General features: G+C 42.2%; 2 protein-coding genes across 4 annotated transcripts in view; both read right to left on the reverse strand.

Annotated features, from left to right (window-relative positions):
- Nucleotides 1-770: 770 nt before the first annotated feature.
- LOC123513054 (TBC1 domain family member 7-like) lies at nt 771-7335 on the reverse strand. 3 transcript variants are annotated; one of them, XM_045269870.1, is made up of 3 exons: nt 7184-7335; nt 3030-3122; nt 771-2334 (listed from the first exon to the last, which is right to left on the reverse strand). In XM_045269870.1, exon 3 carries the CDS (start codon nt 2109-2111, stop codon nt 1149-1151), a length of 963 nt encoding a protein of 320 aa, XP_045125805.1. In that variant the 5' UTR covers nt 2112-2334; nt 3030-3122; nt 7184-7335; the 3' UTR covers nt 771-1148. The 3 variants fall into 3 exon arrangements, with proteins under 3 accessions (XP_045125805.1, XP_045125806.1, XP_045125807.1); XM_045269871.1 differs by lacking the exon at nt 7184-7335 and adding an exon at nt 7010-7101; XM_045269872.1 differs by lacking the exon at nt 7184-7335 and adding an exon at nt 6834-6927.
- A 2531-nt stretch (nt 7336-9866) lies between these two features.
- LOC123513053 (FMRFamide neuropeptides-like) overlaps nt 9867-13270 on the reverse strand; it is a 55087-nt gene continuing 51683 nt past the window's right edge. The window contains exons 2-5 of the mRNA XM_045269869.1: nt 12864-13103; nt 12366-12413; nt 11966-12244; nt 9867-11686 (exon numbers count right to left, since the gene is read on the reverse strand). Of these exons, the coding sequence (XP_045125804.1) occupies nt 11242-11686; nt 11966-12244; nt 12366-12413; nt 12864-13099 (1008 nt within the window). The 5' untranslated portion in view covers nt 13100-13103 and the 3' untranslated portion in view covers nt 9867-11241. The remainder of the gene's footprint in view (nt 11687-11965; nt 12245-12365; nt 12414-12863; nt 13104-13270) is intronic.

Genomic DNA, 13270 nt, shown 5'->3' on the forward strand with positions numbered 1-13270 from the left:
ATAGTCTTCATTAGTGAAGAGGACATTTCATCTGCTGGCTGGAGACCTACTTAGAAGGAGAAAATAATGTATAAAGTAATGCCAAAGGACATATTTGTCATATGATAAGTAAGACAAAATAATAAGCGACACTTCGTACCACTGTATATTTTTAATGGATGCATAAAATATTCCATGTTATTTTCAAGAGATTTAGTAAAAATAGTGATTGAAGTGTTGTGCTATATTGAGAAGAAAATCGTGTGTAATTCACTGTTTGATCTGCTGCAGTCTCTGACGAGACAGCCAGACGTTACCCTACGGAATGAGCTCAGAGCTCATTATTTCCGATCTTGGGATAGGTCTGAGACCAGGCACACACCACACACCGGGACAAGAAGGTCACAACTCCTCGATTTACATCCCGTACCTACTCACTGTTAGGTGAACAGGGGCTACACGTGAAAGGAGACACACCCAAATATCTCCACCCGGCCGGGGAATCGAACCCTGGTCATCTGGCTTGTGAAGCCAGCGCTCTAACCACTGAGCTACCGGGCCGTGTGTGTGTGTGTGTATGTATATATACGTGTGTGTGTATATATATATATATATGAGAGAGAGAGAGAGAGAGAGAGAGATACCTGTGGTCCATTGTGTCACCAGTGTGGTTGTTGTGTTGGAGCAGTTTCTGGAAAAACAAGGCAAGTAAGCAACAGGTAAAAAGGAAGATTACAAAAAAGATGAAAATTATAATGCACTGATGAACAGATGGAATTAGAAAGACTATGTAAAATGAATTTCTTTATTGTTTGTTCCCAAACTCAAGCAGGTACAGTACAATACACCAATATCCCATCATAAACACTCAATGGCACAGCTATGAAAAGAGAAAATGTGAGCACATACAAAGAGGTTATTAAAAAATTTTCAATCCAATACCATTGTAAAAAAATGTTCATGGTTCTTGTCATGCAGTTCAGGCCTGTGAAAGAGTTCAAATCACATTAACCAAATCTGTGGGTCACACAGTAAAACACCGCAGACTCACAATGATTAATCAGGGCCCTAAACACATACATACACACACACACACACACACACACACACACACACACACACACACACACACACACACACACACACACACACACACACACACACACACACTACTTGCGGTCTGCCCCTGCCTTGAGCCACTGTTCCAGGGCTGCGGCCACCACCATCTCTGCTTCTTCTTTGCGCATGTTGCTAAGCACACTCTTGACACCCATAGCAGTGGCAGCAGTGATGAGGGGTTGCTGGAGGTGGAGGAGGAGGGCAGCAGTAAGGCAACCCAATATACCAAAGGCTCCTGCCACTACCTTGTCTAAGACTTTCTCCATGGCACTTTCTGGGAATACATCATAGAACAGGCTGAGGCACAGCTCTGTTAGTAGTCCGCTGGAGAAGATGCCACTGCATACCAGGTGGTAGTGGAGGGCTGGGTGCTCCCGTCGCACAGTGCCGGCCGCCTCTGTCACAGCAGCTGCCACTGCTGCTCGGTTGTCCCTCAGCAATGCCCACACAGATGAGCTGACCCAGAAAACATCCACAGGGCAGTCCATGAGGCCAGCTGTCTTGCGAACGATGGCCAAAAATTGCTGACTCTCAGGCTGCCTCAACAGTTCCCTTGGGGGATGCAGCAGCTGCCCACGGCTTACTAGCCACATGAATAGCTGGTCCTCAGGGCGCGGAGCTTCTGGCCCTGACCCACCACGTCGGGGATGGTGATAATAGTTGTGGTTGTGGTACTCAAAGAGGCCATCCGTGGTATTACCGACAGGAGAGATATCTGTGTAGCCAGTCAGCCCAAGAGCAGAGACGGCACGCCACAACTCCTCATAGGCCAGACGCTGCTGCTGCCGCACATAGTCGTGGGACTCAGCATGGCGTGGGACCACCTGCAGCAGCAACTTCCACACCAGGTGGCGGTGAGCTGCTGGCACAGATGAACGCCAACAAAAGTTGGTCAGACGCTCCAAATCTAAGGGTTGTTCTTTCAGGAGAGCCTCCAGTGCCCGCTTTTCCTCCACTTCCCGCAGCCCAACCTTCTTGTAGAACTGAGACCGAAAGTTCTTCTCATCCCCCATGACCCCTTATAACTCAAGGCGCTTCTTCACCTTGCTGTGGCTGCTGCTCCAGCTGCCCCACTACACCACTGAGTTCATCAAATTGACCACACAATGTCTTGAGCTGTGACTCCACCATAGACATGGCCTCTAGCTGCTGCTTCTGGATTCCCTCCACTTCTGAGGCCAGCTCAGCAAGCTCCTTCCTCAGCCCCTGCACGCTGCCCAACACGTGACTAGGTGCCTGGAAACACACCTGGCGTCAGGTTCTTGTTGCCTGCATCACTCACACTGATACAAGCACACATCCTGTACACACACACACACACACACACACACACACACACACACACACACACACACACACACACACACACACACACACACACACACACACACACACACTCTAAGAGGGCAGCATGAAATATTATGGGCATCAATTATGCATACCTGACCAGTCCTCAGAAATAATCAAGCTTCTAGAACTAGCAAAAAAAAGAGGAAGTTTCACTGCTACATATAAAGCTCTGAATCCTTAACCTTAATCTTACAAATAAAAGTAACAAAATATTACTATAATAACAATATGAGAAAAAAAAGTTACATTTTATTTCAATTTAGAGAACTGTTGAAAGCACACAACTCCTTCATAAATCAGAATCTGCAGTTCTATCTGTCCTTTGCATATAAGGTGGTAACAAAAGACTTAATACTATTTGCTTTTACCTCGGACATTACTTACAACCTATCAACAAAAGTTTATCCAATATGGCCATATCTTTGCTTTTATTCTAATAACAATGCCTTAATATTTATATAACTGACCAATTATATAAATATCTATTGCACAGCCTTGACAAAGAATGCTATGTTGACTACCTTGTAGACTGGAGTGGTGCTATTTAAGAAATACAAACTGGCATCACACCAAACACGAACCTGTGAAACGGACTGCTGAGTGTTGCTCAAAGCCTGGTACTCATGGTCAACCTTACAGGACAATTCATCAAGGTTAGTCTCTGCTTTACCCAGCTGTAGGAAAAAAAGTTTTCAATTGAGACGAAGAAATGAAAACATTAAAAAAATCACATAAATCCGTTCTAGTAGAGCGTTGCCAGGCGCAAAACGTTTTTTCCCTTTAAAATTTAAAGGTCGCTTAGCATGGGCGCCCGGTAAACCATGCCCTTAACCTACTCACGTCTTAGTTTTTTTTTTTTTTTTCCCAATAGTGGAACATTATTAATATTGTTTTCCTAAAACAAATGCACAAAAATTTCGGCTGCACCCTACGACAACATGACTGATGAGATGATTCGAGTCACTTGACATGATCGACTTGGTAGTACCCAAGATGTATTAGACTACAGTTACAGTTAGTGGCATTATATCTACTAAACTTAGTAACCAAGATGCTAAAAAATAACAACTCAAATAAAAGAAATATGCAGAACACCTATATTCCACAATTAAAATCTGTCCTAGTTGGTTGACATGCTGACGTCACGATTCTGGGTTTTAAAAGCCTCCCGCACTACGTCAATGATTTCAAGACTGAAGTGCGTTCACCTCTTAGTCTAATACATCTTGATAGTACCTAACCTGGATAACCTCTTACCGAAGTGTACATAAAATTTTCTCGCCATTTTCCTCAAGCGGAGACAGTTCACGCTTGCAGTGCTGTGTTGAGTTACAATAACATTCAGAGTTAACAGAAGGCATGCTGCCCTAATTGAAAGAGCTATGAAAAACGTGGAAAGATTGCTGGTAAAATAAGAAAGTGAAAGGGAATCAGGAAGCTGGTATTACACACCGGATGCTGATATTACAAAATCGTACAAATCAGTCCTTTTGGGATGGAGCTTCGTTATCCAAGTTGACCTAAGAAAAGGACTTGGCACTGTCCCCGAGAAACTGTCCCGCACGCTCGCCTCGATTCGCAGCTCCTCCACCCAGCTGATTTGACTTCACATTAAATGAGAAATATATGGTATATAATTTTGTTTTTGTGCAGGGGTTCCTTGAGACATGTCATATATTTAAAGGGTTACGCAAGGGTAAAAAGGTTAAGAAACACGGCCTTATTCGTTACCATATTCTCTCTCTCTCTCTCTCTCTCTCTCTCTCTCTCTCTGACCAATAGTGTGGCTTCATGTATGTGACGTCAAATCAGTTGGGTGGAAGAGTTGCGAAGCGGGAGCCGGGAATCGAGGCGAGTGCACGGGACGGTTTCTTGGGGAGAGTGCCAAGGACTTAACCGCTGCAAGCAGACCCAACCTAACATGGTACAGTACAAAAGCTATGTTTGTAGAATTGTATTATTCAAAAGTGCATTTATCCAAATTTGATACAATACTGTGTCTTTCTTGGTTTCCTCTTCTTTTTTTCTAACATCTAGGTACAATTTGATTTCTCAAACATTTTGGTATAAAAAAAAAAAAAAAAAAAAATGCACTGGGAAAAAAAACTTGGCTTAATTAAATGTTTCTAACGAAGATGATTACAATTATTATTACTATTATTCTTTCTTTCTTTATTTATTTATTAATCATCATTAATATTATTATTATTATTATTATAATTATTATTATTATTTTACCGAGCAATTGATAAAAATGAACAATTTTCTGTATCAAATATGATATTTTGTCCCCTTAGATTTGTTGGGAAATTGTTGATTTTCAAAAACATCAATGAGTCCATAATAATAGCCAGCTTGCGTAAAAAAAAATATATATATATATATATATATATATATATATATATATATATATATATATATATATATATATATATATATATAAATAGATAAGTAAATAAACAAATAAATAAAATCATAAACGTAAAGTACAGTGAGTGTATTACCACAACATGTATTTGTGTCATGAGTTAGTGACAGGGACTTGTAGTAAACATTAACCATAACATGCAATGCTGAATTAACAGATTTGTACATTAGTGTCTTCTTTCTCGAATATAAAGGAAAACTGTTATATTGTTAATGCAAAAATTACAGATTTTTCTAATAATGATAAAAAATGAATTATTACTTTTAGGAGAAAACTATTTCACAGATTTGAAAACAAGCATAATGATATCACACTGTGATGTCGTCCCTGTTGTATACAAAAAATAAATAGTAACAATGAATTGTTTGATATAATATTGTGCATAGGAAACTAATTGAGGCGTAAAGTGAAAACTGTCCCCTTAACTCTGGTTTGTGCATTAAGTGTACCAAGCTCACTTCAGACTAGATCAATGGGAAAGGGGCATTTTTTTTATTCTTTATTTATGTATGAAGGGCTAGAGAATAAATGTCTTGAAACCTCCCTCTTAAATTAACTCATAGAAAGGTGAATATACAGAAGCAGGCAGGGAGTTCCAGAGTTTACCAAACGAAGGGATGAATGATTGAGAATACTGTTTTAACTCTTGCATTAGATTAGTGGACAGAATAGGGGTGAAAGAAGAGACTAACAAGACTAAAATAGCAGATGGCATGAAAATAGTGGTATAAGATAGCAAGAGATGCAACACTGCAGTGGTGAGAAAGAGGCTGATGACAGTCAGTGAAAAGAGAGGAGTTGATAAGACCCATTAGTTTCAAGACATTTATCTTTTTTTTTTATTTATTTATTTATTTTTTTTTTTACTAATTCTCTTGGGCCTATAAGTGTTTTCTTTTTTTTTTTTTTTTTTTGTTGCCCTTGGTCAGTTTTTCCCTCATACATAAAATAAAACGAGCCTCCCGAGGGTTTAAGCCAGTGAAGGCATGAAAACATTATTGTGAATCATTCTAATACATAGCATGAAGTAGTCAAAGGAGGAGGAGAGGGAAGAAGCTCAGAATTTTCTAAACTAGCGGTTTTAGCAAAGGTTTCAATGAAGACTTCAGTTTTAAAAATAGATGAGATGGCAAAAGTGTCACCAAGACGAAAAATAAAAGAAAGAACGATGAAGAAGCAGTTACTGGTGACAGAAATCTCAATGAAAGTTTAATCTCAAAAGATTTTGACACTTTATAAATGAAGGAAAATACTTGTTTTTGTCTTACTTCACTTGAAAACCCCAGATTCCCATAGATCCCCAAGCTGCTTGAGAATACAGGGTTGGTGGCATTTTTCTTTCACTCTATATTATCATTTAATATGCATACAATGTGTTCTTTGAAGGTCTGGAAGGAAATAGTCGAAAATAAGGTACCAAAATTATACTGGACCATTACTCAGTATCTCAAAAGCCCTTCATATCACCTGAAGCTTTAGTTAAATAAGCCTTTGAAAAATAAATCAATAATGTAATCACCCTCACAATCTCCAGAACTTAAGAACATAAAAAAAAAGAGGGAAGCAGCAAGAGGCCACCAAGCTATATGTGGCAGTCCCTGTGTGAACATGCCTACATAATTCCACCATCAATTTCATCCACAAGTTTCTGTAATTGTCTTCTAAAGCTCCCTATTGACTCAGCACTAACAGTATGAATACTGATTCTGTTCCATTCATCAACTACTCTATTAGAAAACCAGTTCCCTCCCATTTCTTTCTTAAACCTAAATTTCTCAAGCCTGAATCCATTTTTCTGGTTCTAACCTGGTTACTGATCTGAAGAACTTTGCTCATGTCCTCTATTATACTCCTGTATCACCTAAATACTTTCGTTAGGTCCCTTGTTAACTTACTTATCTTAAGCCAGACAAGCCTTTCACTCTATAAAACCAGCAAATGTCCTTCACTTCAGTACCTTCACTTGCCATTCATTTCAATGTCTTATGCCGGATAATCCTTGAAACGCCCCTCACTTGACTAACATGCCCTGCTTTACTACCACAAGCAGTGCCCTTGTTGACAGTTGCCGCTTCACCATCTCACGACTCATTACGAAAAGAAACCAATGAAAAATAAATCAATGATACATACTCAGGAAATTGTCTCCTCCATTACAGCTAAATACAGTTGCCAAATAGTTCACCACGACAAGAAAATAGAGGGAAGACCGATATCCAAACACCGGTGCACTTCAGAGATTACCGTTGTGTTTATTTATTTACTTTTCCCTCACTTATTGAATCAAGGTGGGTTGTTTCTACTCACCAGCAGCTCCAGTCTCTTCACAGTATCTTCCATACTACATGAAGTGACAGGCGGGTAGACACGACAGCAGTGAAAGAAGAAAAGTTCAGAATTATTTTACTGTTTCTCACAAGTTGGCTTATTACGGTCTGGCTGTCGGCTGATTCGGTTCGGCCCATTTTGTAACGTATTTGGCCCTGTTGCTGATTCATTCCACCCTCGAAACTATGATTGATCAGACTGGAAAAAAAAAAAAACAGAGAGAGAGAGAGAGGGAGGGAGGGAGGGAGATGATTAAGTTTGTGTAAATTTCCCATCTATTCATGCAAGTTACCAGTAAGTGTTATGCTGTGACTATAACTGTGAACTACAAATCACATGTATTTTTTTTTTTTATTTGAATTCTTTCTAACTCGCCTCAAATACGTACTGCAAGCAAGCTGATGGCATTACCCTAGATAAATCGTCTGCATTGTGGGAGACCATTCACTCAGACACAAATTGTTACAGGCAATACCCATATAAGATTTATATGGACATTGATGTACAGACTGCTCCCTATTTGATTTCACTCTAGAACATTTCAACTCAAGGGATTTGGATTGATAATTTTTGTTTCTACTTATATTTTCTTGTCTTTTTCTAGCTTGTTATACGGAAAGATTTTCTTTTGGTTTCATTGGGGTTAACCTGTACGCTTCATTGTTAAGTAATATGGTTGTTATCAACACTTAACATATTCCACTTATTCAGTAATGTTCTTATTTGTATGTATTATAATTATATAACTTTGCTCACTACTACTACTGCTGCTGCTGCTGCTGCTGCTGCTGCTGCTGCTGCTGCTGCTGCTGCTGCTACTGCTACTACTACTACTACTACTACTACTACTACTACTACTACTACTACTACTACTACTACTACTATTGTACTAACTGCTACTACTACTACTACTACTACTATTGTACTAACTGCTACTACTACTACTACTACTACTACTACTATTATTATTAAAGAATACCTCCACCCCATGTTTATTGATGCGTCAATTAGGGGCTCCACTACTTGGAGGTCATTAGCCCCAACTCTCGCTAATGACTGTGGCATCCAACCATATCTAATACTCTATAATATAAACATTAGTTGTTAGCTATAACTTCACTCTACCTCTACTCTATCTACTCTTATGCCACTCTCCACCACTGTAGCCTCGCAGTCAAGGCCACTTAAATCTGCAGGTATGGGAGTGGAATGCCTTGTCCCCCTGAGACACAGGAGGGCTGATCTGAGGAGGGAGAATGAAAGACTACTACTACTACTACTACTACTACTACTACTACTACTACTACTACTACTACTTTCTACTTCCTGCTGTTACTACTACTACTGCTGCTGCTACTACTACTACTACTACTACTACTACTACTACTACTACTACTACTACTACTACTGCTGCTGCTGCTGCTTCTGCTACTGCTACTGCTACTACTATTACTACTACTTCTACATACTTGCCACCTTTCACGCATAAAGCGCGAGACTAACGCATATTGCCTCCATCTCAATCTCACACGCATCGCCTTTGAAACTCATGCATATTTACAAGTATTTTCCAAATATTCTTTTTAACATGATATTTTCCGAGATGAATTGTAAAACCAATTTTTCCGGATTGTAATACGTCCGCTTTCCTTCATTTTGTCAGCATTCACCTGATTGAAACCTAAAATCTCTAATTTCCTGGTGGGGCTTCTCCCTCCACCACCCCGTCCCAACAGGGCGCCTCCCTGGACCTGGCCAGGGGCTGCGTCCCCTGGACCAGTGTTTCTCACTCTTCGGGACTTCCAGGGGTTGACAGCTATGCTAGTGAGACACTGATGTAATATTCTACAGGCTGCAATGGATACAGCGGCACGAGGAAAGGCGGGGTCCTTGTATGTATTTTGGGTACTAAAGTATCAATTTATAGGGAAATTTTTTAAAAGTTTGTTCTTCATTTATTTCCGATAATAGGCTTATGTTTTTTAATGTCTGTGTATTTTATTGTATATTTAAAATTTATTATTGTAGGTCGTAGCATCACATGAAGGGTTTGCATTGCCATAACAGAATCATTAATTGTGTCTGATATTATATGTTATATAGTACATGTTTCTTTTTTTTATACATGTATTACGAAGTAAAGCATGATGACTACTACTACTACTACTACTACTACTACTACTACTACTACTACTACTACTACTACTACTACTACTACTACTACCACTACTACTACTACTACTACTACTATTACTGTATTTCTTCCACCACCACTACTACTACTACCACTACTACTACCACTACTACCACCACCACCACCACCACTATTACTATTACCACCACCACTTTACCACCACCACCACCACCACCACCACCACCACACTGCTACTGCACCACCACCACCACCACCACCACCACCACCACCACCACCACCACCACCACCACTGCCACCACCACCACCACTGCTGCTACCACCACCTACTACTACCACTGCTACCACCACTACTACTACTACTACTACTACTACTACTACTACTACTACTACTACACTTGTACTACTACTATTATTACTATAATCTAGCACTATTACTGGCACTAAAGTTGGTTGATAAAGATTGGCAACAAGCAATGATTACGAAATGGAAAGCAGTTAAACATTTTGAGAAATGAATATTTTATTTCAACAAAGTGAGACACGGTGATATCAATACTTAGAATGGTCACTGAATATCATTGGCCTATGGATTGCCTCCTCCTGGCTCTTACAACACTCCTTTACATATTATAGAGATCGGCGGGTTAATTCAAATTATATTATCATTAGATACCTCCATTATCTCGGCCTCAGGAACGATAACAATAATAATGATGCACGTTTTTTTCTCAACTGGAGTCCCGGTAACCTCTTTTCACTGGTACACTTGCTCATCCTTGTTTTTCTCGTGGCCTCCAGTAGACGTGGCAGCGAACACTTAAGACCTCCTCAGTGTATGTCTAAATAACTATTATGGCAAACTGGTGTGTGTGTGTGTGTGTGTGTGTGTGTGTGTGTGTGTGTGTGTGTGTGTGTGTGTGGGCGCAACTAAATTATGTGAGAAAATAAGGTATCTGACTTGAACCTTACTTTAAATTTAGAGAGAGAGTGAGTTGTAGAGAGAGCGACTTCATGAGACCCGCACTGACTAGAGAACACTGTTGTACTAGTAATAGTAGAAATAATAGTAATGATAATAAATTAACTTATAAATAGATTGATAAATAAGTAAATAAATATATCTACAGACATTCCCAGCCCAACTAAAACCTACATGTTAGTATCTTAAGAATACAGTGATGTACAGCAATCGAGGGATGGTAAGGGGATATGCGCTCTCCTCTGCTCTCCTCTACAGGATAATTTACACTACAGAACACTACAATCACAGAAACACACTGCTAAACACTCCACTCTTCAGTGCTCGCTACACTCGTCCACTCCTCCTCATTCTTCATCTCATTCTTCATCATCATCTTCAGGAAATATTCAGACGCCCGTGGAGACCAGCCATGCCTCTCCCCGTCGTCAGGAGAAACAAAACTAAGCATGGCTACCCTGCTGCTTCCACCTCTCGGGAAAGTCCAGCGAAACGTATCTGACAGTGCCGCGGCCTGGGGAGTCACCACCGGGGAGGGAGGAGGTTGCAGGCTCAGAGAAGGGGAGCTCATTCGACGCGCTGAGGATGCCGTCCGCGCCTCGCCGCCGTCATCGTTTGCATAAATGGATTATTATTAGGTGCGTTTGATCCGACGACACTCGTATCGGCTCGTGGGAGTGGCTGTGGTTAGCGCGGCAGTCTTGACGCGACGCCAGGTCAGCACAACAGTGAGGGGAGGGCGCGGCGCGGCGACTGGCGTTCGACTAGGCATCTAAGTATTGGGGAATGTACGAGTATATTATGTGTATATATGTTATGTATATGTGTGTGTCTGGCGGTCCGGGAGAGTGGGGAGGGAAGGGACGGGGAGGGGAGAGTGGCGGCCCGGAGACCTGTCACAGCTCAACCGAATCTGAGGAAGTTGCGCTGGGGGGCCCTCTGGTAGCGGGGGTAGCTGGCGGGTTCCACCACCACTACGTCGGAGGCAGAATCGTCATTCCTCTTGCCGAATCTAAGGAAGTTGCGGTCACGGCCGAAGCGAAGGAAGCTCCTGTTGTAACCACGCTTGGTCACGGCGGCCTCGGGTCCGTCAACGGCTACTTCAAGGTCTTCGTCTTCCTGTTCGGGCTGGAAGTCCTGGGCCCAGGCAGCGGGACCATGGGAGGGCATCACCACATAGCTGTAGGGGCTAGCAGACCTCTTGGAGCGGTGGGAGTCCTGGGTCTTGGCGGGGGAGTGTGGGACAGTGGTGGGGGCGAGAGGTGCTTCATGAACCTTCTGTTCTTTCAGCTGGCGATCGACGGAGCGTCCGAAGCGAAGGAAGTTGCGGTTGTCGTCACGTCCGAACCTGACGGGGGGGAGGGAGAAAGGATGAATGAGGGCATCAGGCGGGAAGCTCACACGATAATCCCACACATCTGGTACCTCCAATCTGTGTCTTTTGGCCAGTGGACATTAGAAAGGAGTTTGTCTTCTGTACCACATGCAATACAGTGAAGAACTCGATCAAGACCTTATCACCAATATGAACATGCGAAGGAAAAGATTAAAGACTGCATATTGATCCGGCTTGACGAAAACACCAGTCGACTGACTAACTGACTGACTGACTGCAGCATCTGTTTACCTCAAGAAGTTCCTGTTGCCACGGCCGAAGCGAAGGTAGTTCCTGTGACCAGCGCGCTTCTCCTCCACGGGGTAGTCCTCAGTATCATCTTCCTGCAAGTTGGAGAAGGCAAGGGGTCCTCCGGGAAGACCGAATTCTTCAGCGTCAGAGCGTCCAAACCTCAGGAAGTTGCGGTCGCGGCCGAAACGAAGGAAGTTACGGTTCCTCTTTTCCATGGAGTCTTCGGTCTCTGGGAGCATGTCAGTATCTTCAATGCTGCTGATGTCAGCACGGCCGAACCTAGCGGAAAAGAATGAATTCATTTGACGGTCCTAAAACCTCCCTTTTTTTTTCTCATGTTCTTTTCATTAAATTTATCTCTATCTAGTGTGGAGTGAATGGGAGTGTGTGCGTGCGTTACCTCAGGAAGTTGCGACCTCCCCTCTTGTCTTCTTCACTGCGACCGAACCTGTGGAAGTAAAGAAAAGGAAGTAAAGTCTGATAACATTTTCACTCACTTTACCTTTATTCTGACAAAACAAAGGAATTATGTAACCATCGCGCGTGTCTTCCCTTGGTCTCGGGAAGAAAAATGAATTAACCTCTTGAAAAGCTAAAGTTACTCCTGATGCAGTTAATGACACACACACACACACACACACACACACACACACACACACACACACACACACACACACACACACACACACACACACACACACACTCTCTCTCTCTCTCTCTCTCTCTCTCTCTCTCTCTCTCTCTCTCTCTCTCTCTCTCTCTCTCTCTCTCTCTCTCTCTCTCTCTCTACATCCCTTCCTTCAAACAAAATTAGAGCATCTTATCACAGACATTCTCTTAAATGTAAACATAATCAACTCTGCCTGTCCTTCTTTTGTATCCCTTTTCATCCTCTTACCTCAGATAGTTCCTGCTGTAGCCACGCTTGGAGCCTTCCTGCTGAGTTGGCACCCATGAGGAGCTGCTGGGGAGGAAGTACTTAAGTAGTCTCTTTTCTTGAGGAACCTCGGGGATATCACTTCCTGGGGCATTGTGGGTAGAGGGGGAGGCTTCGATGGCGCCTGGTACGGGGGTGAGGGGAGAGGCAAGGCACCAAGCCACGCCCGAGAGGAGAACCCACGCCACGGCAATCATGACACTGTGGGAGAAATAGGGAGTGAGTGAGAGAGAAAGAAAGTGGTAAAGACAAAGTAAAGTGCGTGATTTGGGAAGAAGTGTTGGGTGAGGGGGATTTCGAGTGGTAAAGACAACATTAAGTGTGTGATTTGGGAAGAGTGTTGAGTGAGGGGAATTTGGAGTTTAGAG

The sequence above is a fragment of the Portunus trituberculatus genome, chromosome 35 (assembly GCF_017591435.1).
Source record: "Portunus trituberculatus isolate SZX2019 chromosome 35, ASM1759143v1, whole genome shotgun sequence".
Classification (NCBI taxonomy): domain Eukaryota; kingdom Metazoa; phylum Arthropoda; class Malacostraca; order Decapoda; family Portunidae; genus Portunus; species Portunus trituberculatus.